General features: G+C 38.4%; 2 protein-coding genes across 5 annotated transcripts in view; both read left to right on the forward strand.

Moving 5' to 3' along the window:
- The first annotated feature begins 3,476 nt into the window (after window positions 1-3,476).
- On the forward strand, window positions 3,477-17,995 carry EloB (elongin B). Of its 4 annotated transcripts, none has more exons than XM_067126825.1 (4): window positions 3,477-3,840; window positions 9,520-9,613; window positions 12,590-12,737; window positions 15,133-17,995. In XM_067126825.1, the coding sequence occupies exons 1-4, from the start codon at window positions 3,838-3,840 to the stop codon at window positions 15,239-15,241; spliced, it is 354 nt and encodes a 117-aa protein (XP_066982926.1). In that variant the 5' UTR covers window positions 3,477-3,837; the 3' UTR covers window positions 15,242-17,995. The 4 variants fall into 4 exon arrangements, with proteins under 4 accessions (XP_066982926.1, XP_066982928.1, XP_066982929.1 ...); XM_067126827.1 differs by lacking the exon at window positions 3,477-3,840 and adding an exon at window positions 3,967-4,052; XM_067126828.1 differs by lacking the exon at window positions 3,477-3,840 and adding an exon at window positions 7,381-7,436.
- A 3,119-nt stretch (window positions 17,996-21,114) lies between these two features.
- Window positions 21,115-26,174, forward strand: part of LOC136852165 (UBX domain-containing protein 1-like) — a 32,727-nt gene continuing 27,667 nt past the window's right edge. Inside the window, exon 1 of the mRNA XM_067126606.1 lies at window positions 21,115-21,287. Within this exon, the coding sequence (XP_066982707.1) occupies window positions 21,238-21,287 (50 nt within the window). The 5' untranslated portion in view covers window positions 21,115-21,237. The remainder of the gene's footprint in view (window positions 21,288-26,174) is intronic.

The following is a 26,174-nucleotide window of genomic DNA, read 5'->3' on the forward strand; positions in this document are numbered from 1 at the left end:
AGAAACCTTGAACGTCGAAACATCGATACACACAAAAACAGAAGAAGAAGTGGACAGGAAAAGCCCAAGCATGAAAGATATGAAAGACAGTAGACCTATAGACCTATAGACCCATAACTAAGCACCAATAGCAAAGGGAAGGTGAAATGACTTACACCAACTTTAATAAGTATAGGCCTAATCCAGTTCGATAACAGGTAGAAACAAATTACAGGGAGAATAAACAGAGTATTTGTAGAGTGAGAAAATTTTATGTGATATAAAAGCACAGCAGCGGGATTGCTGTTGACCCAGTTTGGATGGCCATCTTCCCCTGTTTGTAGGCTCAGCTAAGGAAAACTAAATTAAAAGAATGACAATGGTTCCAGACAATCATTCCCTTAGAAAACCCTCGAGGATAAATTTCCGAACTGGATTCCTTATTTGCTAAAAAAAAATGAGGAAAAACAAAAAAATAAACAAGCCATGAACACTCTTCAGCCTTTGTGAAGAGACACGTGTGGTTAGTGAGCGACAAAGTAATAGGATTAGAAAGTGGATACTCTTAGGAGTAAGCTTAGGTGGGAGATGATAGCCGAACGGTGTATGTTTTTCCGTGAGAAACGAAGTTATAGACCCACAGGCAGGGAACTGGACTTGCTTAATATGTTTAGGATATTGCTCGTAGGGGATAAAAAACTGAAGTCAGTAGCGGACGAGTTTAAGGTGTAGGCTAAATTACCCTCTTAGCAAATTAACGCCATAGAGAAATACCGAAATTCCGCATAGCATAAATGAAGCTTCAGGAACAGGAAGAATCTTAAATTGCCTCTTTCAAAAGCAAATCTTTTTAGAATGGGAAAATTTTGATATTTCTGTTGCAGGCATTATGCACCAAACTAGATGGATACTGACAGCTCAGGGATTTGAGTTCTTATGAAACAACCCTTCAAAGAAATTGGAATCAATCATGATGTATCATCCTGATGGTCTATCTAAAGTGCCATAAAAGTCGATGGTTAAAATGTGAACAGATAAATTGTTTCTTAACCAAAATGGCAGAAAATCTCAGGTCATTATTCATTATTCCACCTACTCCAGTATAAGTGAACAAATTGTCTATACAAAGAAATAGTTTCCCGCATAGGTAATGTCAGCCTGTAGATAAGAAAACAGCAGACTGACTGTAAATTGTATGATAAGAGAAGTATGAAACAATCAGTAGCACTTATGGGAAATAGTAAATTTATATATATCTCAGTTGGTAGGAATGAGTCTACTGCATCAAGCTTTGTACACTCTTACTGGCCGCCATTACGCCAAGGCCTGTGTTGTCATATGAACACCATCTAAACCCACCAACCAACAGCAAATCCAGTGGCTAATAATAAGAACAACTGAGGAACAGCATTGCAGTTATAGGTGTTAACAGAAAGCTGCTTCTCAGTGGGGGTGACAAGGTGTTAAAAGGGTGTAAAAGGCTCGGCGTAGACTAATGGACTCAGCCCTACCACCTGAGATGCAGTTTTACCGTTTACCATGAGTGCCACTGACTGTTCCATACGCCTCGTTTCAAACAATCTGCAGTCAGGCTGCTGTCTTTTACCTACTTGTTGAAATTGCTTATATTTAAACCTATTTCTTGGTGCAGAATGCTTAGGCGTCATAGATATGAACTTAAGGGATAGACAGAGTAACATTAAGAAGATGGTGTTGTTAACATGTTATAAGTTTTAAGGTGATGCTAAACACAAGCAGTTTTGTGGCATTTAAGAATAATCTAAAGAAATAAGACAACCATGTTGTAGAGAGGGAGAAGATAGGGATGACTGATGCGTAGGTTATGTTCAACGTAGAAAATATGAGTCAAGGTATAGTATAATTACAAAGCACGGTCAGTGAAGTAGGTCTAAGACGGGATATGAGCTATGGGTGAAAGGCCTACTGTATGTGACACTCACCCTCTCATTTAGAGCCTAAGAATGGTCCAGGGATTTATTTTTGTTTACCACACAGCGAGAGTGACATATCATTGATAGAAATATAGACACGTATAGATCAACGGAAATGTTGAGAGATACAAAAGGTAAATTGTATAGACGTTGCCATCAAAATTTTGCAACAGCTGTGTATGTCAGTAACCATGAGTTGAGGGCAGGTAATTCTTTCATTTGTACTCATTCTCTCTCATTCCCTTCATAGCAGGTGTCATGGACACTCCATTTGGTAAAAAATCTGCAGAAGTAGGTTAAAAAAATCTGCAAATGAAGTAGCTTCACAAATCTGTAAATGTAAGCGTGTTAATCCCAGGAGAAATACCGGTCAATGAGCTGATCCTGTTTTCTAGAGCTAATTACACTGTACAAGCTGACAAAGCTAGGAACAACAAATCTGTGAACTGAAAACGATAGAAAAGCTAAATTTCTTTCTTCCAATTCGTTTGGTAATATCAAAAGTAGCGCAGAAAATGCTCTCCCTGCAGTAGAAATCGCTCAGAAGATTTTTCAAAGATTCAGAAGTATAAAATATGGTTGCTACTTCACACCAAGGAAGAAAATTTTAAGGATTACGAACGTACCATCTACAGTAATAAACAAAGCAGCTTTCGAGGTTTTATGAAAAGACTTTTCAGGTATACTTTTTCATAGCTGATGGGAGTCTTTGCAAAACAATTCGTGAGAGCTGGGTCATATTAAGTCATCTTATTGCTACGTGTACCCATATTGTCAAAGTTTTCAATTCTTGGGCTGTTCCAAAACCTAAGCATAACAGCATCATGTTCTGATCTTTCTAGTGATTTGGGATGATTTTCTTTGCTAAGTACTGCAGGCATGCTTTTCTGACAACTTCGGCTAAGTAAATGAGCATTTAACGACTTATCCAAACCGATTTTAATGCTGCATTTGACTCGGTTGGTCACCTATCCAACCACAAACGAGTTTGTATCATGTGATGTTCTCCATCAGGAGAAAAATGTCTTCCTCAAGAGCAAATCATAAACACAGAAGGAGTTACGATGCTTGAACGTTTTCTATACCTGTGCTTCTAGTTTTTAGACAATTATAATATATTTTTGACACGTAATTAATTCGCGTTTGTAGCATATGTAGGCTACATTCCTGCAGCAAGGGAATGAATGATATAAGATTCTTTGATTGGTACCGGCTTGATGAATCGGGGGGAAATGAATTCAATTATTACCAAGTCATCGTAACTCGCACGTGTAGTTTGTTCGCGACACAGCACCTTTAAACCATTCTATTCATAACCCCCCCCTTGTAGGCTTAACCATGAGACTGCTACTACGATCTGCATTGGCAAAACTTCAAATAAGTGCACTAAGCTGCAAGATATTAATAAAAAAAATGTAACAAAGAGCTTAAAAACTAAAACTCAGATGATGAACGGTAAACAAAGCGAACAAATCAAACAGAAAATGTTAAAAGCATAAAGAACGCTTCCAACGGGAACTCATTCACCTCACCGAGTAATTTCCCGTTTTCGTCGAATCCAAATTCTATACATAACCTATTTTCATAAATCCTGCCAAAATCTCGCTCATTTTAATCAGAATAAAGTTCTAAAAATACGAAAAGGCTAATGTCTCCGTCCCTCGTTGATTTTATGCTCGAACACGATACATACACCTACAACGCATTCCGTGACATTTTAACACCGCGGCTGAAATATCACTACATTACTCACAAATCCGGTGTAAAATCGACAACCGAGAGTGAAATGGAGGCGTTTTAGAATAAAATCACCCTGAAGGAGGCACCTGATGAAACGGAACCGACATTTTGGCTAAAACTCTGTTGTTTTCTTGTTTGGGTATTTACCTCTGAACATCAAACAGTCATGGTAAGCCCCTTCGTCTGTTATTCCGCATTTCCCGATTGATATAATGGCCGAAGTCGCGTGGGAGGGTGGCGTTTGTGCTTTTGGAACAGGAAGGAAGAGTGCAGGGGGCCATGATCTGCTTAATTTCAAGGCAGATAGTCGCGGAGATGGGGGTTGAAATGCCGGTGTAAAATAACCTGATCTTGTCTGCCTCTGGATCATACGTCTCTCTGGTCTGGGTTTTGGTTCAGCTTGTCATCTTCACGCCTTGTTAATTCCGTGATTAATTCGTGTTTTTAACCTCCCATGGGGTTTTATGAGCTAGCCACGGGTAATTTGAAGCATAAGGCCACAGGCAGCCTCTGCACCGTAGGTGGGAATTGGGGTTTGTGGGCCACAGCAGAGGTCACCAAGTTGGTCGGTCATTAGCGCTGTTAATTTTGGAGAGACGTTTCGATTTAAAATAATTTCTTTTCACTCATGAAATCTGTTTATTGAAGTATAGACTTGAGGTTATTTAGGAAGTTTTCAGTATATAAATAAGGTAGCCTATCTCCATCTCTATATGTTATCGCCATAAACGCCTTATTACCGGTGCAAAATGTTAATTCTTCCATTTTATCGTCTCCTTCATTTATATATTTATCATGCAAAATGTTAATTCTTCCATTTTATCGTCTCCTTCATAACCTTCATATATTATCGCCATAAACGCCTTATTATCGGTGCAAAATGTTAATTCTTCCATTTTATCGTCTCCTTCATAACCGACTAAAATAACGGCGACCCTAATGGGGAATTGGGTTTATTTGGATGTCCGAAAACCAGTAAAGGTAAATTTAAAGGCCACACAAAGATGTCGTTTGCGATTCTTAATTTTATGCAAAACATAGACAATGATTTATATAATACAGTACAAGTGAGATAATCTTACTGCCTTTTTTGGGGGTCTTTGCCCTCCGGCCAGGTCGCGGCACGGCGCCCTAAGTTAGGTTAGGTAAGGTCTGGTTGGGTCAGGACCTGGCATTATAGGAAAGGTTATGTCTATTTACGTATGAGGGACTTGTCCCTGTCGACAACTGGCGGGAATCGGGCCGCGCTACTGTTGCAAAGTTTTACCGAGAAATTTACTAATGTTTTCACGTTCAGTCCCCAGGGGCTCGTACGAAACGTGGCGGAAGCTCCATTGAGTGCTGTGTTTAGTACCAGCCCCTCGTGGATGAATGTAAAATTTAGACGAAAGACGGTGAATTTCCCATATCTCGGTCTTTTCTATATTCACTCAAAAAATTCATTAATAAACAATATTTCCATGGAGAACTCTTTCTTAGAATTACCTGCTCATTTTTGGATTTAATCCCCCCCTCTATTATCTAACATATCTAGGGAACCAGATGAGAAATTGGGTTTATTTAGGTGGCAAAAAACTAATAAAGATTGCAATGTGCTATTAGAAAGGTACAAAATGCATAAATCATAAGATATGCTCACTCGGTTGAAGGGGCGATTTCGAGAATGATGGGACCAGGCTATAACACTACCTCCGAGCGGAAGCTTTGACTATGTTCCCAATGTTCTGTTTTACTTGGGGAGGGGTTGGAGGGGCAAAGCTCCCTCAGCCAGGTCAGGGCGCGGCACCCTAAGTCAGGTTAGGAAGGTAAGGTCTGGTTAGGACAGGACATGGCATCCTATGAAAGGTTAGGTATTTTTTCGTCAGCGGAACCTGTGCTCGTCGTTCTCGACTGCTCCGGTTGAAGGAACATTAGGTAAAACTGAACGTAACCCAAAGACACATTGCAACGGGGATGCATCCTAGCTTAATCTTCGTTTAATGTAACTGGCCTAGGTTGCCATGCCCAGACTTGATTTTGGGGGGCGAACCTTTCTTATTTTATCAGGATGCATACTGGCATAACCTAACTTGACCTGACCTTAGGTGTTGTACCCTGACCTGACCAGGGTGTGACTTTCCATGTTTCCCTAGTTTAAAACCAGGTGATTACAAGCCTTTTTTCTCTTAACCTAACCTTAAACCATTTTTGTGCATAAAAGAATTTGATTATTGGGTGATGAGGTTACCAATGACATAAGGTGGGTTTAAGGTATAAGGTAGCAACTGCATCTGTGAAAGTGTGAAACCTTGTGGTTGTTTGGGGCTGTTGTTTTCTGAAGAAAAAATAATTATTTGGCGGAACACTTGCTGTCAACTTTATTTAGGTATATTGCCTTTTTATAGCCCATCAGCAGTGTTCCAGTATTTTAGTAAAGAAGCTCCATTCATTTGGGGTTAACAAAATTTTGGTTATGATTCAGGGTACAGTATAGTTATTACAGTACTGTTTAGCCCTCAAATTCTAGTTTCCAGTATGCAGCCCAATAATTACCAGTAATCATAGTGCCTGGCAGAATCTGATTATCTGTCAGTTTTAAGTCTCGTTATTCTGTGAATAGGGGCAGATAATTCAGTTTTAATATATTGTAGTTTTCATAAATTTAATTTTACTTTCATTAAATGGGTTAGTGAAGGTGTCTATGTTTGGAAGTGGGCATTGGTGGTGGTTGTGATGTCATAAGGTGTACAGTAGGCGGTAGTTGGAAAAAAAAAATGATGGGAGTTAGTCAGGAGTTTGCAGTGGTAACGGAAGGTTGTGAGTGCTCTCGAATATGGTTTGTCAGTTGGGTTTGTAAGTCTTTCTTTTGTTTATTAAGGTCATGAGCTGACTTAGTTGAACAGTACAACAAGAACAGGTAAATAAATTAATTGTTATATACTAGTTAGGCTAGGTGTTTATTCAGAATCCACTTGCAGATCATTTCAATAAGAGTTTCACAATTTTGGTTGATTGAGATTATTGAGACCATAAAAGTTTGGTCTGAACTGTGTTGGTGTTTGAAACTTTGGATACCTACACTTTTTCACTTTTCTTTCCTTTGATATATTTTTGCTTTCAAAACTTGGCTTCAGTGGTTTAATCTTTTCGGGGCCTCTGATTAGAGTCTGTATTCTCTATATGGTGTAACCCCCCTAACCCGCAAAAGCTACCAATCATCGACCATGTGGTTCAACACAAGAGGGTTGGCAACTTAGTCCTGGTTAGTTGACCTATGTTAAACCACCAATACAGCTGTAGGTTTTGTCCAGACTTAGTGAGATTTATCAGATCTCACTTTCATACCAGTGAGATTTTATCAGATCTCACTTTCAGACCAGAGTGAGATTTTATCAGATCTCACTTTCAGACCAGACATGTGTAGTCTGCAGAGAATGTATTGTATTACCATGCAAGTTACAAGTCATTGCTAAGCCAGTTTTATTTTTTCTTCCAATTCTACTATCTCACACATAAGACATATACTTCAAACTATATTTAAAACTGTGTGTGCTTTAAAAAGTTCAGAATTGAATCACAGACCAAATTCCTATTTCAACACCATTCACTTCACAGTTGGAACTAGATGGCATTGTACTGCTTGTTTGCAGTTGCAGTTCAAAAATGGGAACTCCAAACCAGTTATCAGTTAACTGATAAGATTATGAAGGTTTGCGTAATTTTCTGCAATTGTTTTGAAGGTGTCTCTTCCACGAGTTCATGGACTTAAGTCAAAATTGAGATCTGGTAGGCACTTTTAGCACAGTGTTATTGTGGTTAAAACCCTTTTCTTGAATGTAAATTGTCATACTGTATATTGTTAAGAATACAGCTATTACTAAAATATCAAGACTTACTCTCAAGAAAAGGGTCCTATTTTGTTTCCTTCTGGAAATAAGAGGATTTTCTTTATAGTCTTTACATGTGCTATTCTTGAGGACTAATGGGACTTGTTTCATTTTGTTTTGTTGTAATTACAGGCAATCTCTGAGTTATGACGGACCCAACTTAAACCGATCCGATCTTACAGCGCTAAGAATTCTTCCTTTTCTTAATTTTTATAATTGTTTATTATTAGGTATTGTATTTATTGCCAATTATCATTTTGTCTTGTGTATCTAGATTGTGTTTATCGTCATTTTTATAATTTTATCTTGTGTCTTTCGATTGTGTGAGCTGAAATAAAAATACAGTATTAGTACAGTACGTATTACTACTGTATTATTATTATTATTATTAAGATCCGACTTACACCGAAATCCAGCCTACAGCAAGCTGTAGGAACGGATCTCCGTCGTAACTCATGGACTGCCTATACTAACAATTTTCAATCTGTTGAAAGTAAATTTTTAAGTTAAAGTACCCAGATGTTTTCTGAAATGTCTCTATTTTTGCAAGTTTCTTCAGTTTAATAATTGCCATGTGTGCTTAAGAAATCTTGATTGAAGTGTAAAGTGATGTTTTATTTGTTCATGTGATAACATAAACCTTTGTCTTTATATGGAAATCCCTGCAACAAGAGCTGGTCTTGTCGTTGATGCTTGCTAATTAGAGAGGTAACCAGCAACAGTTGAGTGAGAGTTGGGGGAACCTCTCACATGACATTAGTTTTTCTTTGGCTGCTTTGTTAAACAAAAGACTTAGGTTCAGCATTCTGACTGTGGTCTGGTTAAACTACTTAATAGTGGTGATAATGATATCCTACTTAAGATCTGAGGTGGCTGCTCAATGTATTTAGCTATTCGTGCTCTGCTGGACAGAATAGCATCTCGCATAAGGGTTTACAGTGGTGTCTGTGATTCTTGCTAATCAAGCCCAATGCAAGCAAGTTACAAAACAGTTCTTTTTCTTCTTGAGGTTATAAATAAGCTGTGGTCTGGCATGGGGCCCTTTCATCCTTGACAGCATGGTGAGAGGTTAGAGGAGTCAAAAATCCTTCCTCTGGTCACATAGATGACTGTGACACTGACATTCCTGAGCTCAACACCAGTCGTGATCTCGAGCAAATTCCCCCTGCATTGGGATTTCTTCACATAAAAGATGAGGTTTTTAAGACGCAATAAAAGGGTATTTTTGCATTTTTCTCGGCTATGAAAATGTCATCTTTTTCTCATAAACGCATCTCCAACCAGTCCTATGTGGGCCCTGATATTGTAGGAAAATTAAGGATATGCAGACAGGTGAGTGGGTATTACCATGCCACTTGGTTATCAGTCACCATGTAACTAGACACTATCTTACCCAAGAACATTCAGCTTACAAACATTCAGAAATACAAACATACAGGATCGCAATTTTAAATTGTGTTCAGAGCACTCTCCTTTGCCTCCCGTAAGTTCAAATTCTGTTTTGCGTGCATGTTCTGTACATACAGCAATGTCTTGTGTTTTAGGATGAAAAAACATACAGTACTGTATTTATTTGATATGATCCTGTACTTTAATAGGCATGAAGAGTACAGTAACCAGCTTAAAAACAATTCAACATACAACGGCCGTCTGGAAGTTATCTCGTTTGTAAGTAGTGTGTGTCTACTTTGTTAGTAAGCTTGAACAGCTTCCAGACTACGTCAAAAATACTCCTGTATTGTATGAAAGACTTCAGTTTTGAGTATAGGAGGAAGTGAAGCATTTGGAAATTATTAAACTGCCGGACAAACGTGCTTTTATGAAAGGATTAAAGGGGCAAGTGAGGGTTTGCATCATTAGGCCTCTATAAACACAATTACTTTGAGGTTTATATGAATATATAATTTTTAAATTGTTGAATTTTGATTACGATGATGTTTGGCATTTTTGAAGTGAGGTAAATTATGAATTTTTTTCCCCAGGATGTGTTTTTAATGGTAAGGCGGAAGAAGACTACAATCTTCACGGATGCCAAAGAGACTACAACTGTAAGAGAACTCAAGAAAATCATTCAAGGTGAGTTTAATCATTCTTCGATGTATCTGCTAACCATTGCACCAAAGTTCAAAAAAATGTTCTTGGGCAGATTTAACATTATAGTTGAAAACATACCATTCTTAGTTCTTACACAGATTAGCTGTAAATGTAATTCAGGCAGTCCCCGGTTATCGGGGGGTTCCGTTTCTGAGGGTGTGATGATAACTGAAAATCGCCGCTAACCAAAAATCGGTGATTTCGGCAGATTTTCAGGATATTGGTGCTGAAAAGCACCGATTTTCATTTATCGCCACCTCTATTAGGTATATATCGGCGCCAATACCCAATTATCTGCGCCGATAAACGGAAATCGGTGATTTTCGGCACCAAAAATACCCAATTTTCATCGCTAGACAAGCCCCATAAAACCGAATCGCTGTTAACCGAGCCCCCCGTTAACCAGGGACTGCCTGTACAGTATAGCAATGATGTTGAATCTTAACCACACCAGCATTGGTTAATGGGTGCAATGTTTTTTAATGTAATTATGATGGATGCTCTTGTACCATTTTTGTAATACTGTTATGGTACTTTTGATAGATTTACCAATAATATTAGAGTTACTTGTTTTCATCATATACGACGCTTCAGCAAAAAATTCAGTGTTCCCATCTTGTTTGGTCATAAAGGCCCTTATGACATATACTGGGTCTTTGAGTTAAAATTTTCACATATTCAACCAATGCTTCAAAATTCCCTCTTTAGGAGACCAAAGAATTCAGTTTCTAAGTTTAGGTAATTTACATTTTAGAATGAATGCTATTTTTATCATTTTGTTTCAAGGAAGTAGCACAAAATAGTTTCCCTAACAGTAAAAATAACTTCAATAGTTAGGACTTACCCTCCAGGTCTCATTGAATTTTGTGTAGTCATTTTTAAAATATGAATTTTTACTTACATTGAAAATTTCAGAAAGGGTTAAAAAGTTTTTCGGTGAAGTTCTTTCTTCATATTAGAATATGCCCCGATTTATAAATCCCCTTGACGTAGTTATCACCAAGGTCAAGTAAATTTAATTGATGTAGTATATAATCATCGTAAGTGACAAGTTATCACAAACCGCCATGCGAACTAATCAATATTAGTTTTAAGCACTGATTTTACTGTAGTTGTGCTACTATGGTACTAGTATTTTCTTTTACGTGTTTCCTTTTCCATGCAAGGTAACTAAACTACTGTTACCAATTCCCAACTGGAAGGGATTAGGTCATGTGAAGTTTTGCAGTAATTTGTCTTTCACTGAAAGGAATGAACAAAATGTCTACTCAGCGCATATGAAAAATATATTTGAGCAAAAATACTGTAGGAAGTGCTTGTTTTTACATTAAACTTTCTGAAAATCAAGCAATTAGTTTTCAATGTCTGTAAATTTGGGGGAAAATGGGGTCCAAGCCAATCAGCCAGTATCAGGAAAATTGTACATAATCAGTTCATACAATAGTATAAAGAAAAGTTTTAATTCCAGTTGTGTGAGAACTGGACAGCCAGCTGATCTCTTTACAGTGGGAAAGTGGGTAGGTATAGCAGATCGGGTCCTTGTAGTAAAAAGTTGGGTGTCATCAGATCAGCTGGTAATGGGAAAAGGATAGGCAGCAACAGTTCGGCCAGTACAGTAGTAAAAAACAAGGGGACACCAGCAGACCACTTGATAGTAGAAAGGCCAGCTGGTGAGTGCAAGAAGGTAGGGTGCCAGAAGGTCAGCTGGTGGTAGAGAAGGGGGGACTGCAACTAGGACATTCAGTTGTTGAAAAAGGGTGCCCACCACCAGATTAGTCATAAGTAGAGAAGAGGGGTAATCCAGATCTGCCAGTACAGTAAACCCCCATGTACAGGCAGTCCCCGTTTTACGACGGTTCCGGCTTAGGACGTTCCAGGGTTACGACGCTTTTCAAATATATTCATCAGAAATTATTTCTGGCTTACGACGCATGTTCCGGGGTTACGACGGCCGTCGTCGCCGATCCGACGGAAGAAATATGGCCCCAAAACGGCAGAATAATCATAATTTGAAGGTTTTTTTGATGTAAAACTCAATAGTAATGCAGTTTACATCGTTTTCAATGCACCCAGAGCATTAAAGTAAAGGTTTTCTTATGATTTTGACGATTTTCGACGGTTTTCCTGCTTCGACGATTTTCGGTTACTGACGCTGGCGCAAGAACGGAACCCCGTCAGAAACCGGGGACCGCCTGTATTCATGGCAGATGCTTTACGAGACACACACACACACACACACACACAAGTAGCTAAAATCCTCGAATACTTAGAACCCTTCCAAAAACACTACGAACTGCCTTTTTTGATAGTTCAAACACAAAAAAACTAAAAATGCTTATATTGTACTGGGTACCTGAGTATTTGAATAGTTTTATCACAAAAAGTGCATTTAGTCATGAAAATTATATGAAAATCCAGTAGTTAGTGAATATTTCTCAGTAAAAAATACCGCGAATTGGCTAACCGCTAGGTGTTTGGAAAGCCTTGAAGGCAACCATACCACATGAGTGACCTTAATAAAAAAAAAAAAGGAGAATAAGAACTCCTTAACTTGAAGAAGAGGAAAACTTACTGTATTTGATAAAAAGAATTGTTTTGAATAGGGAGCTGGAGGAATTTGGGAGTGTCCCCTACTTGAGGGAGAACCTCGTAAAGGAAACAGGATCTTGACTACTTCAGAGTGCCCCGATGAAGTTACACTGTTTATGAATTTTATGAACTCACTGGTACAGTTATATCATGGGAGAATCTCTCTTGAAGGAGCAGGGTCTGTATTTCTTCAGAATATTATCGATAAATTCTGCTGATGTTTGCACATTTTATGAACAGTAATCTGTACAGTTATTTCATGAAGACTATGCAGTTTATCACAATTTTCTGCTGGTTTTTGTCGAAAAGTTGATGTTTTCAATATTCATCATGTTGCATGCTTGTTTACTTAGCGACTGCTTGTTGTAGGTATAATGAAAGTCGAACCAGAGAACCAGCAGCTAATGAATGAACGTGGCAGTGAAGTTTTTGATGATGAGAAGCAACTGAGTGACTACAACTTGACAGCACAAACGGCACGAGCACAGAGCCCAGCGACTGTTGCTTTAGTTTTCAGGTAAGATTGAAAGTTCGATAGTTGATTATAATACAGCACTATGGTTGAAGAATACTGTATTGCAGAAAGGAATTGGAGGGAACATAGTGCTGTGACTTTTATAGCTGTACTTTTAATTGGTAATGTAGAAAGAACTCCGTTTCAGAAATCCAAACCGGAGTTACCTTGAGAAAGCTTGTTAAAATCGCTTTAGGTTCATTATCCCTGTCAGGTGGTTCTGTAGTTTTACCAAGTCAACGTCATGCTTTGGCAATTTACGGGAAAACATATGGGTGACAGTAATCTTATCACATATCTGGAGGAAGATTAAAAAAATTCACGGGAAAGGTTATTTTTTGTGACGAGTGTCCTTTTCAGAGGATGTATCATACAAGTAGGCATGTAAGAACAAACTCAGAGGAAAGCAGATGCCATGGAAGTGTGCCCACCCAGGGGGAGAATGCCTCAAGTTACATGGTTTCACCATAGAATATGTATATTCACTGTTGAAACTGTGATGGGCAAGAGAACTATCAGACTTGGGGGGAATCGCTTTACCCATGTGAATCTATATGTCCCTGTGTACACTCTCTCATTAGCACTTAGACCTCTTTCAAATTTTATAAGTTATCTCCCAGCTTGCTGGCCCATCCAGCCACCCTAACTTCCTCCTCATTGTCTTGAATATCAAAAAGGGGTACTATTGCTAGGATTAGAGTTATTTGCAAAGCCACTAGTGAGAGCTGTGGTGGTCTCTTCAGTTAGTAATGTTAGGACCTGAGATGACTCAGTATTCAAGATTTCGTGAAGGAAATTGTACATCTCTATCCTCAAAATGTTTACAAAGGTAAGAAGCTCAGGGGATGAAAACTCTTCTAATGTTCTCATCTGAATACTTGCAAGATTTCATCGATATTAGACGTTTAAATTGTAAGAAAATACAAAATAAGGCCCAAGCAATGCTTTAGTTGCTGTGAAAAGGGCCATTTTGCCAGAAGATGGGAGAACAACAATGGTACCAAAAAAACCCTGTTCACCACCCACTGTGCCAGATGTACATTCAGAAAGATTCCATTTTGGGAACCATAATTGGGCAAGGTTCTTAAGTCTCAGAGCAGAAACAAGAATGTAACCACTGAAGCTTGATAATTTATTAAGAAAAAATAATAGCACCAGTTAAGAAATACCGAAGAAATCTAAAATTAATGAATCTTGATGCTCAACAGCAAAAACATGAATTGGATGTGTACACAATATAAATAAACATGGAAAGGGCCCAGACCTTATTAGCAGTGAACAGAACCTTGAGTACTTCCATGAACAAAAAATGAAAATTTTGCAGCTGGTGAATGGCTTACAATTGAAGAATTGGAATATGACTGTAAATCCATGCAGAGGCTGAATCAAAACTGGAAGAGCCAGACTGCATTAGGTCATGCAGGTCATAGGCTGGAGCAACAGGATTTTGTTTTTGAGCCAAGATGGCCGAAGCACATAGGTTCTTATTTAAGAAAAAATACCAATTGCTTTTACAATTTATAATTGTGATGCGAGTTAAACATACAGAAGAACTTATATGACAAAAAGGCCCACGTTATGCACTCTTTACTGACGGATCTAAATCTTCCACTGCTGTATGATTTGCTTCCAAGTTATCAAACGAAACAAGCCAGGTCAGTATTTCTTACGCAATAATGCATCTGTTGTCTTAGCAGAATTGTCTACAGTGTGGTCAGCAGTTGAGAAATAAAACAGTCAGCCTTAGAAATGTGCAGTTTTCAGTGACCAGAAGTGCTGTAGAAGCCCTTCACAGTTCTCTTAAAAATCCCTGTGCTCAGCAAATTTGTTTTTAGTCTGCATTTATAAGGTAATGCTGAATGTGTTGGGTTCTTGTGCATTTAAGCATTAAAGGAAATGAAGAATGCTAATAAAACAGCCAAGCAACGATCATCATGACAAAATCAAATATACTAGTTCCTGTCTGCAATTTGTTACGTTCTTTGATAAGATCTAGTATAGTTCATGAGGTATAGACTTTGCCTTAGCTGTATACTGTACTTGAAAGTGTTAACTCGGTGGTCTGCTTGAACTTATTAAAAACAAAGTTCTTAAAAAACTAGGAGAATGGTCTGTATTGGCTACTTATTAAAAACAAAGTTCTTAAAAAACTAGGGAGAAGGTATGGCACTATTACTTCATAGGCCCATAAAAAAGCTCTCCAGATTGAATTGGTGTAGTTGATGGCCAAGTTAATCTCTCAGAACAAGTTAACACAGCTATGAGGAGTTGGAGTTGGACTAATTTTTCTCATGAAAATTCCAGCTTGGGGACATAGGGATCTTGATTGATTGAGGATTACAACGTTCACTGAGAATTGCAGAGGGAAACTTAATTTTTCCAATTTCTTCTCATTCAGGCAGGACAACGGGGAGTTCGAAAATCTAGAAATCACTCCTCTCTCATCTCCACCGGAGTTGCCAGAAGTCATGAAACCACAGGAACCACAGCCACACGAAATCAACTGAAGAGTATATATCTCGTTGCCCCTGGGCACTAAATGAGATTACCTCAAAACAATCCCACGAACAGCCTTAAAAGAATTAGTGAAATTTAAATCTTGAAAATCCCTTGTGTAAGTAAGGTAATGTGATTGACGGTTTTTTTTTTTTTTTTTCTTTAATACAGTATGGAGTTAGCTGGGAATACGAGACATTGAATGTTACCTTTTAAGGTTAAACCATAATGCCATCTTTATTTTATATGTCATTTTAACCATAATGTGTCTTGAAAGTAGGCAACGCCGAGGTTAAAATTTACAGAGCTCCCAAGTAACGTACCTGTTAAGATACGGTTATAGAAATCCAAAGATATGGATGCAGAGTACCTTTCTTATATAAATAATCTGTTAACTAAATTAGTCAGGAGTAGGTTTAAAGGAACACAAGGATCATTGCTGGTCTGAGTATGAATGTAGAAAAGTGTGGGATGTTTTCGATATTTTTTTAAGTGGCAGCATAATAAGTTTAAACATCGCTTATAAGAGCTAGGATTTTGTCCCCCCACGAGACGTACGTGTAACACATCGTTCAAGCATTTAAATGGGTGTTTCTTGGCACTTCAGTGGTAGATATACACCATAATTAATGTTCTGATGCCATAGTTTGAAAGCAGATGTTTATGCTGCATTTTCCTGCATATGTTAGCTTTAAATAATCTATTCTGCTATGTAAGCAAAGCTATATAAGTTACTGGTTTTGTGACTGACGCAAAGGTATCAGTGTTTGAAATAGTTCTAATTTTTGTTTTGGTTTTTGTCTTAAATGGTATATAAATACTTCATTAACAATGGTGGAAATTACCGTTCAGCAGTTTTGTTGTATGTATCGTGAAGGTAGTCACTTCTGTTTGCTGGAGGGAACCAGATTTTGCTCATAAGGTTTTAACTTTTTTTTTTTTTTACTTTTAAATCATTCAATCACGAAAAGTAAACGGCTTTTTCTTCATATGGTGATTTTCTGCATACTTTTTATTTAGAAGCATGATCAGAATTACTTTATAGACTGCTAGGTCTTTGTATTAATATGAAATTTACAAAGGAAACAGGTTAGAAAGTGATGCTGAATAGTATTAAGAATTCAAGTAGCAAATGCTTGACTAGATACAGCAACTAAAGTTAGTGATGTTGAATGAATTGAGATATTTTGTTGGGTTTGAAGTTTGCTTGATTCAGGATTTATTTAGTTTTGGTTTAAGCGCTTATTCTCTTTGTAGTAGGTGATAAAAGTCAAAGTATACTAGGGTATAAATTTAAGGCAGACACAAGGAATTGTGCCTGTCTCACTATTAATGGGAAGATTGTACATTAACATATGGGTTAGCAATGAATTTCATTGTTAAGGAAGAATTTCTTGTGTGAATTTTAAGTTCATTTTTTATGCATTTGATCAAAGCATCGCAGTTATTCAGCCCTATATGAATGATGGCTTGTTTTAGCATGTAGCAAAGAAATGCTTAAACCCCACATTTTATAGAAATTGCTCAAAATTTTGTATATTGAATTTAACAATTGTCTACCATCCTTGCATATGGCAAATTAAATATAATGTTAAATGGTGATTACTCAGATTCAATCCATACAAGTTTGTCTTTGGTGGATGGCATGATGGTTTATTGAATGGTTTCTCGCTGAAAAAAAAAAAAAAAAAGTAGAACTGATTGGCAGGTGTCAGTCGTTCATATAGGCAAGTTTTATATGCATATTTAATAGCTGTGTATTGAGGAAAACTGGTCTGCTGCTTGTTAAAGATAGGATTAGAAACTTTGCCCTCACAAACCTAGGTAAATAACTGGCCAGCTATACTTAGATCCGATATCCTTAGGTGCTGTTAATCATTGTTGAAGATTTGGGCTGCCCCACCCACTCCCCCCCCTCCCATCCTCCCAAGTCCCAAGATTCAGTAATTGATATATGTTGATTTTGATGGTACTCATCCTTAGCAGGGGTAGTTTATCATCAGATCCCTTCAGAAGACATCGTTTCCTTTCTATGTTAAAATCATTTGTGACTTGCTATAATTCCAATGTTTTTCAGGGCCTATGACCAATCACTTTTTCTTTGGAAAATGTTGACATTGAAGCCTTAATCTGAAGTTCTAGCTTCAGCTTATCTTGTAGAAGGATCTCTTTGGAGTTGCGTTCATTTGAATACAATGCCTTAGTCATTTGAGGGTCAAAATGTAAGGAGGTAGACATTTTCTTGGTAAGCAGTATTTAAAAGTCTGGAATGTGTAGTTGACACACACTGTTATTTAATTGTTCTGCAAAAGAAGTATTTTTTTTTTTTCCAAGCAAGGGATAGTTTGATGTGCTATGTTCTTTGGTTACCAGTTAATCTCCAGTTTTAAAATCTTTAGGTTCTGTTGCCTATAAGATTAAAAGCTATGTTTGATAGGCCCTTTAGAATGTTAATAGCATTAAATATTTATTACTATTTTTATTGTATCCCATTCCCCGATGTATGAATTTTTGTACATTATTGTACGGTATAGAGTGTGTGACATGGTATTTGGTTCAGATATTGTTATATGTGAAATTTGCATTTGTTTTCATCACTCAAAACTTTTTTTTTTTTTTCCAACCTACTCATATCTGAAGATCATTAAAGTTAATATTTCATTGTAAATCAAGTAGTGTTAATGGTAATGCTTCAAATGTTTAACCAGACCTTTTCTTAGATTTTGTTTTCATCAAATTTTTTACAATAAATTTTCCTGTCAAAATTGCTTTAATTTCACCTTTCAAATCATGCTGGCTCCTCCCAGTTCTTGACCCATTGTTGTTGGGGATGACAGCTTAGTAGTAATGTCCCAGTGCTTTGATGACATTAAACATCAAAGACCCTGGAGCCTTGCATTCTAGCTGCAGACCCAACAAACTGTAGTCAGGCCTTTCTACCCTTGAAACTTGAAGGGGTTGGAGTTGGACGGCATGCCTCGCCACCCTTAAAACTGGAGCGCCTTACGTGGCCAAGCAAGAGGAAATTAGTTTCGATCCTTGCTTTCGGTGCTGGGTCCGATCCCAATGGATTGATGATGATTCTTAAGGTGCTGAAGGTAATGTATATTCATATTCCACCCCCCCCAGAGCAATTGCCATTTTAAAGGTAGCAGTATTGCTCCTCCTCCCCTTGAAAGAGAGAGCCCATCCTGAAATTCATTCTTAAAATTTTTTTTTCTTTAATATGAATCCTCCTTTCTTGTGCACCATAGATTCTCCCTTTGGATTCTTCTACTCGAGTAAAAAGAAAGAAAAATAACATTAAAACTTTTTGAGGAACCAAAAACCAAAGGGCTAAATTCAGTGAGGACCCAACCATTCTGATCCTTTTATTTGGAAATGAGAAATGTGAAGGCTCTTAATAATAAAATGTGAAAACCAAATATTACTAAGACCAAAATCTAACTGTTGAATAAAAAGTCAATTGCTGGTATGATTTAAGAGAGAAAATGTGGTTGATTGAAGCAACTGTGGTACCAGTTATCAATATGGGATATCTTGCAATACAATCTGTTAGTATCATGTGGTCATTAAACACGACACATTGAATTGTATACAGGGGAACAATTTCATACCCCAATAATGAAACATTTGAAAAAATATTTTATTAGACGAACATACAATAAAAGGCAAGATTTTGCAATGTATAAATGCTGAGCAGAACAAGTAGAAAAAAAAACTGAGGAAAGAAAGGGTATGTCACCAAACCCTTTCAATGTAAAAATTGCAGGAAATATGGACACAGGAAAAAAAATGCTGTAGCAACACTGAATGTACATACTGCACTGTGGATCAAATGATCACAGCAAAACCATCCAAGGTCTCGTTACTTATGGGTCCTTTCGGTCCCTAGTTGCAACCTCTTTCATTCCTTTTACTATACCTCTGTTCATGTTCTTTCTTCCATCTGACTTTCCATCCTCTCTTAAAAATATTTCACAGTGCAACTGCAAGGTTTTCCTCCTGTTACACCTTTTAAACCTCCTTACTGTCAAGTTCCCTTTCAACGCCAAATGACCTTAGAGGTCCCAGCACTTGGCCATTGGCCTAAATTCTGTGTTCTTTTCTATTCTACCATCCAAGGTCTAGAGTATGTGCACATACATATGCAACATAGAACAAAAAATACTTCAAGATGGAAGCAGCTAAACTTAAAGTGAAAGTAAGAGGGTTTCATGATTTAGCGAAAAAACCTATGTACAAAACCATAACCCAATAAAATATCAAAATAAAAATATGACAAATATACTGGACAAAAGTCTTAAAAGGTCAGATGAAATTACAATCCAAAAAGAGTATAGCATTGAAGACCCAAACCAATACAATGTACTTTCACAAATAATTTGGGATGTTTTCTTAATCTAAGAGAGAGTAATAGTTGTACTACTGTATATTATCCCGATTAGAGCTGTTTGGAGAAAGATTAGAAAGCTTAGTAGCCAACATATTTCAAATATCCTGAGCACTAAAACTATTCTTGAAGAATTTGGAGATGTTCTGTCTTCAACTGAGATCACAGCCCATGGAGAAGATTCACTATTACTGTGAGATGCTAAAGCATCTGCCAGATAATACCGAGAGCTTTCTTTTGAAAATAATAAAGACACGTGAGACTGGTATGCTGTACTAATTGCACGAATTAGTTGTGTCCGCAAGCGAATGTAAAAGATGATTTAACACAAGGCTAGTTTGGTATTTGGAATGCAAAGGCTTGATTTCTCCGTCCCAGTTTGGTTTTCGAATGAATCGATCTTCTCTAGATCTATTGCTTAGATCATCCACCCAAATTTAGCACTGCTTCTTTATGCAATGTCACACCATGAGAAGATATGGGATAATCCAAAATCTGTACAAAATGGATATTCGTGGTGATAGGATTAGATTCACTGATTCCCCCTTTTTTTATCAGTTAAATTCATTTGAGTATCATTGGCGAATTCTCTCCCCAGGCCTTTTATTCAGGGAGACATAAATTCCACCAGGAAGTATTCTTAGTGTTGCATACTTGCTTTCGCTGTCAACAACACCATAGAGTGTAGTTTCCTCTTCTGTAGAAGAGCTCTCCTATTGTTGGCGACTTGGCGACCTACTGCACTAGCTATAATGCCACATGAGCTTGTAAACACTTGCAAAAGTCTATCAGTGCCGTCAGTATATGGACTGAGGAGCGTGATTTTAACTTTCCGTTCTCTCTATTACTCAAAGTCAGAATATTTCGTGTTCAGGTTAATCTAATTATGAAGTATTTGGTGTGAGTATCGAACAGCTGTAAAGTATGAATTTCATTGCAACTAAACTTTGTTAGCTGCACTTTGAAGGGTTTTGGTGAAAGTATGAAAGTGACAGTTACTGTTGTGTTTTTGCTCAGGAGCCACCCCTGTTATTTGGAACGTATATATATGCTAAAAATTAAACACTACTACTGTTGATAATAATAATAACTAGGATGCAATGACTGTCAGTAACTATTATTGATTTATCACATACATTTGCTTAGAAAATCGGAGTACTAGCAATAGCGATAGCAGTTCCGAAACCGCACAGCTAGTATCGAAGGAAAATTTTTGAAAAAGGGGACATCTTGAAAGAAAAAGCTTTTGGATTGATGGATTACGGGTTTTTGTGGTACTTGTATCTAAAAACAAACCACGAGCGTAACAAGTGTAACGCTTAATAAGAAGGATTAGTCATCCTATAAATAAGTAATAAATTTTTAAATTAATTAATGAATAATGCCTGGTTTTTAAGATGATAATTAATTGTATATTTTTGCTATATGAAGACATAGTTTTTAAAATGGATCGCAAGGAACGACACCTGTTCTTAGCTGAAAACAGGACTGATGGAAGACGCCCTTGTTTTGATGACAGACGGGGGATCGTGCTGAACAGCCAACTGAACCTCAGTCGGGATTCGTGTTTATGTCTTTTGATGAAATTGACGTAGTTCCTCGATATTCTGGAAAATGTCGTCGTTACAGACGTTGATGGAGATGGGATTCTCGGAAAATGCTTCGTGAGTTACTTGATTTTAGACGGAGGGTTCCTGAATCGTAATTTACCTGATTATAGACAAGGGTTCCTGAATCGTAAGTTACTTGATTTTAGACGAAGGGTTCCTGAATCGTAAGTTACTTGATTTTAGACGAAGGGTTCCTGAATCGTGAGTTACTTGATTTTAGACGAAGGGTTCCTGAATCGTGAGTTACTTGACTTTAGACGAAGGGTTCCTGAATCGTGAGTTACTTGATTTTAGACGAAGGGTTCCTGAATCGTAAGTTACTTGATTATAGACAAGGGTTCCTGAATGGTAAGTTACCGGATTATAGACAAGGGCACCTGAATCGCAAGTTACTTGATTATAGACAAGGGTTCCTGAATCGTAAATTACTTGATTATAGACAAGGGCACCTGAATCGCAAGTTACTTGATTATAGACAAGGGTTCCTGAATCGCAAGTTACTTGATTATAGACAAGGGTTCCTGAATCGCAAGTTACTTGATTATAGACAAGGCTTCCTGAATCGCAAGTTACTTGATTATAGACAAGGGTTCCTGAATCGCAAGTTACTTGATTATAGACAAGGCTTCCTGAATCGCAAGTTACTTGATTATAGACAAGGCTTCCTGAATCGCAAGTTACTTGATTATAGACAAGGTTCCTGAACGCAAATTACTTGATTATAGACAAGGCACCTGAATCACAAATTTACTTGATTATAGACAAGGCTTCCTGAATCGCAAGTTACTTGATTATAGACAAGGTTCTGAATCGCAGTTACTTGATTATAGACAAGGCACCTGATCGCAAGTTACTTGATTATAGACAAGGGTCCTGAATCGCAAGTTACTTGATTATAGACAAGGCTTCCTGAATCGTCCTGAATAGACAAGGCTTCAGAATCGTTTACCTGATTATAGATTAGGCTTCCTGAATTGAAGTTACTGACTATAGACACCTGAATCGTAGTTACCCGATTATAGACAAGGCTTAGAATCTTTACCTGATTATAGACAAGGCTTCCTGAATTGTAAGTTACCTGATTATAGACAAGGCTTCAGAATTGTAAGTTACCTGATTATAGACAAGGTTTCCACCAATCGGTTACCTGATTATAGACAAGGGGTTCCTGAATCGTAAGTTACCTGATTATAGACAAGGCTTCCTGAATCGAATTATAGACAAGGCTTCAGAATACCTGATTATAGACAAAGGGTTCCTTGAATCGACAAGGCTTCCTGAGAACTGATTATAGATGAGGCTTCCTGAATTGTAAGTTACCTGATTATAGGCTTCCTGAATGGGTAAGTTACAATAGACAAGGCTTCCTGAATCGTAAAGTTACCTGATTAGAGACAAAAGGCTTCCTGAATCAATAAGTTACCTGATTATAGACAAGGCTTCCTGAATCGTAAGTTACCTGATTATAGACAAGGCTTCCTGAATCGTAAGTTACCTGATTATAGACAAGGCTTCCTGAATTGTAAGTTACCTGATTATAGACAAGGCTTCCTGAATGGTAAGTTACCTGATTATAGACAAGGCTTCCTGAATCGTAAGTTACCTGATTATAGACAAGGCTTCCAGAATCGTAAGTTACCTGATTATAGACAAGACTTCCTGAATCGTAAATTTACCTGATTATAGACAAGGGTTCCCAATCGTAAGTTACCTGATTATAGACAAGGCTTCCTGAATCGTAATTATAGACAAGGGTTTCCTGATTATTACCTGATTATAGACAAAGGCTTCCTGAATCGTGAAGTTACCTGAATTGTAAGTTACCTGATTATAGACAAGGCTTCCTGAATGGTAAGTTACCTGATTGTAGACAAGGCTTCCTGAATCGTAAGTTACCTGATTAGAGACAAAGGCTTCCTGAATCGTAAGTTACCTGATTATAGACAAGGCTTCCTGAATCGTAAGTTACCTGATTATAGACAAGGCTTCCTGAATCGTAAGTTACCTGATTATAGACAAGGCTTCCTGAATCGTAAGTTACTTGATTATAGACAAGGGTTCCTGAATCGTAAGTTACTTGATTATATCAGGGCTTCTTGAATTGTAAGTTACTTGATTATATCAAGGCTTCTTGAATTGTAAGTTACTTGATTATATCAAGGGTTCCTGAATCGTAAGTTACCTGATTATAGACAAGGCTTCCTGAATCGTAAGTTACCTGATTATAGACAAGGCTTCCTGAATCGTAAGTTACTTGATTATAGACAAGGCTTCCTGAATCGTAAGTTACCTGATTATAGACAAGCGTTCCTGAATTGCAAGTTACTTGATTAGGCTGTAGACAAGGGTTCTGAATGATAGTTTAAGGGACGCAGATTAACGTGGACAAGGACATTGTTGGTTGTTGCCTAGGGTAACCCAAGTTAGACCGTAGGGTATCAGGTTCATGCTAAAATTATTTATTTCTGCGGAAATATAAACCATGGCCTAGGTAGTTTGTGGTACGACAGGATCAGGCTCTTGTAAACACTACTTCTGAACCTAAGCTTAGTCCATGTTTCTGATGTTTAATGTTACTTGTTTTGTTGGAGTGGGGGTCGCTTATCTAGCCAAGTAAGGGCACAGTGACCTAAGTAAGGTTAGGAAGGTAAGGTCTGGTCAGGTCAGGACACGGCATTTTAGGAAAGGTCAGGTTTTTTTTCATTGCAGAACCTGTTCTTGTCGTTTTACACTCGCCCCCCATAGCCTTTTAAGTAGGAAGTCTTTTCGGTAGAACCAAGTATTAACTTGGCGTTGGGGATTTCCTCATAAATTAACTTTTTCTACAGTATTTTGGTTGCTTACTAAGGTTTTACCACCAGTTTTTTGTCACACGACTGTAAGTAACCTGTATTTAACCACAGAACTTCATCCAACAAGGTAGAGGACCCGTTGGGAATGTGTGGTTATGGGTGGGGTATACCTCCGGGACAGGGTGATTTGCTCCCCTGGTATGTTATTATCCTACAAGTTAGGGGGCCCTTAGGGAAAGCGGGGTTCTGAGTGGGGTAGACTACGGGAGGTGAGAAGGCGATCAGATCTTACTGTATATTGCATTACAAAGATGAAAAACCCTTGCACAAACACAGGAGGAACAAAATGACCGAGGTAGCCATTACAAAGGGAAATCCTTTCACTACCACTGCTATTTCGGGTGCTGCCACGCAACTGCTATTTTTGATGCTGCCGCACATGCGCACTGTTATAGGGGGGCTTTCGGTACACAGCCCAACTGCTTACTGAGGAAAAAGGGGGCTGGGGGTCTGAGGCCTATAAATACTTATCCAGCCAATCATATTACACCACTACAATGAGGAAAACCCTCGTAATTCTTCATACTTTCGCCCAAATGGAGTGCTAGGAATGGGTGAAACATTGGGGGGATTCATACACAGAGTTACTTATATTTCTTTCGGTTTTCTTTTTTTATAACCAGCTTTTCTGTCTGCTTACTTTTATTTCTAGTTCCTTATTCATAATTATTACTGCTCCTGTACATTAACGTATTCCCACCAGCTGAAGTTTACCCTATAAGTGTTACAATACGACGTTACAATTGAGGACAGGCCTCGAAGAATGGGGCTGGACCCTACAGGAACTTTGAGGAAAAAGAAGGGTGTTTCAGGAGGAATTGAGAAGTTTCTCTTAGTGGTGGAGGGGCTGTGGTCCAGGTTCATACATGACCTTCACTGGTTAGACCTACGTCTTTCCAGCTGTTATGACCGTCTGTTTGTGTTGAAACCGTTCATAACATGTTCGTCAACAATAACAGTTTCTGTTCTTTAACTTTGTCCTTTTTAATTAATTTAGGTTTTCTTTAAAGGGGGTCTAGGGGGGGCACAGCCCCCTTGGCCAGGTAATGCAGCCTGCTAGGTTAGGTTAGGTAGGTTAAGTTACTTTAATAACATATAATTTATATTTCCTCAAAGGGGGGGTCCAGGGGGGTGAAGCCCCCCAGCTAGGTAACATGGCATTTATCATCATCTTCGACTTCATCATAGTTGTGTGCAGTCTCTACTTGGTGCTCACCCACGACTTCGGACTCGGGGTCTGTGCTGCAGGTCTCGCTGAGACCCTGCAACACGGATGCATCAAGTGTGTGGGTCTCTTCATATTTCTGCTTGTGTTTCTTCGGACACTCAGGTAGAGGGAGCAACCGAAACTGTCCTGTACTTGACTCGGCTTGAGATTCCTTGAATTTTCAAGTAGCGGAAGCAACTGATGCACGATACCTCCATGACTAGGGAGTGTTAGAGTGTGCTCACCTAGAGAAACTTGAACAAGTTCCTCATACAGTCTTCTTTGTATGCAGAGGCCATGGCCTCAAAGAAGACTGGGGCACGCAAGAGAATAACCCGAGTCCACGCCTGAGACTGCACAATCACTCTCCCTGGGTCAGTCCTCGCCTGTGTTTGTGGGATGAGCTTGCTTACTTGGGGATAGCTTCTGTGCACGTTGCGTGAACCCGTTTGCTCTCTTCTGGACAGCCCCTGCCCACCTTAGCAAGAGTGGGTTCGCTCCCTTAGACCTGTGCAGTCATCGCCACCGCAGGTTGACGATCTTTTATGGCTTTCCTATCTTGGAGACTTGGCTCTGGCAGGTCAGAGAATGGTGCTCGGCCCCTCTAGAGAAGGCCTGGAGGTTCTGTCAAGGTTTCTCTCTTGCCGAGAGTAGTCCAGGGGTTCCGTGACCTGGAAAGGCTCTTAAGATTCTTTCCTCAGGACACGGACACCCCAAATCTTCAGAGAACTTATTCAGAGATCGTGTCACTGATGTGTCAATGACCTTGGGAAGAGACCATGGCTACTTCCTTGGATCATAAGTCTTCGAACCTAAAGCTTCGTTGATTCAATCTTCTTCGTTTGCAGAGTCCATGGTCTCGAAGAAGACAGCACATCTTCA

The sequence above is a fragment of the Macrobrachium rosenbergii genome, chromosome 25 (genome assembly GCF_040412425.1).
Source record: "Macrobrachium rosenbergii isolate ZJJX-2024 chromosome 25, ASM4041242v1, whole genome shotgun sequence".
In the NCBI taxonomy this organism is placed as follows: Eukaryota; Metazoa; Arthropoda; class Malacostraca; order Decapoda; family Palaemonidae; genus Macrobrachium; species Macrobrachium rosenbergii.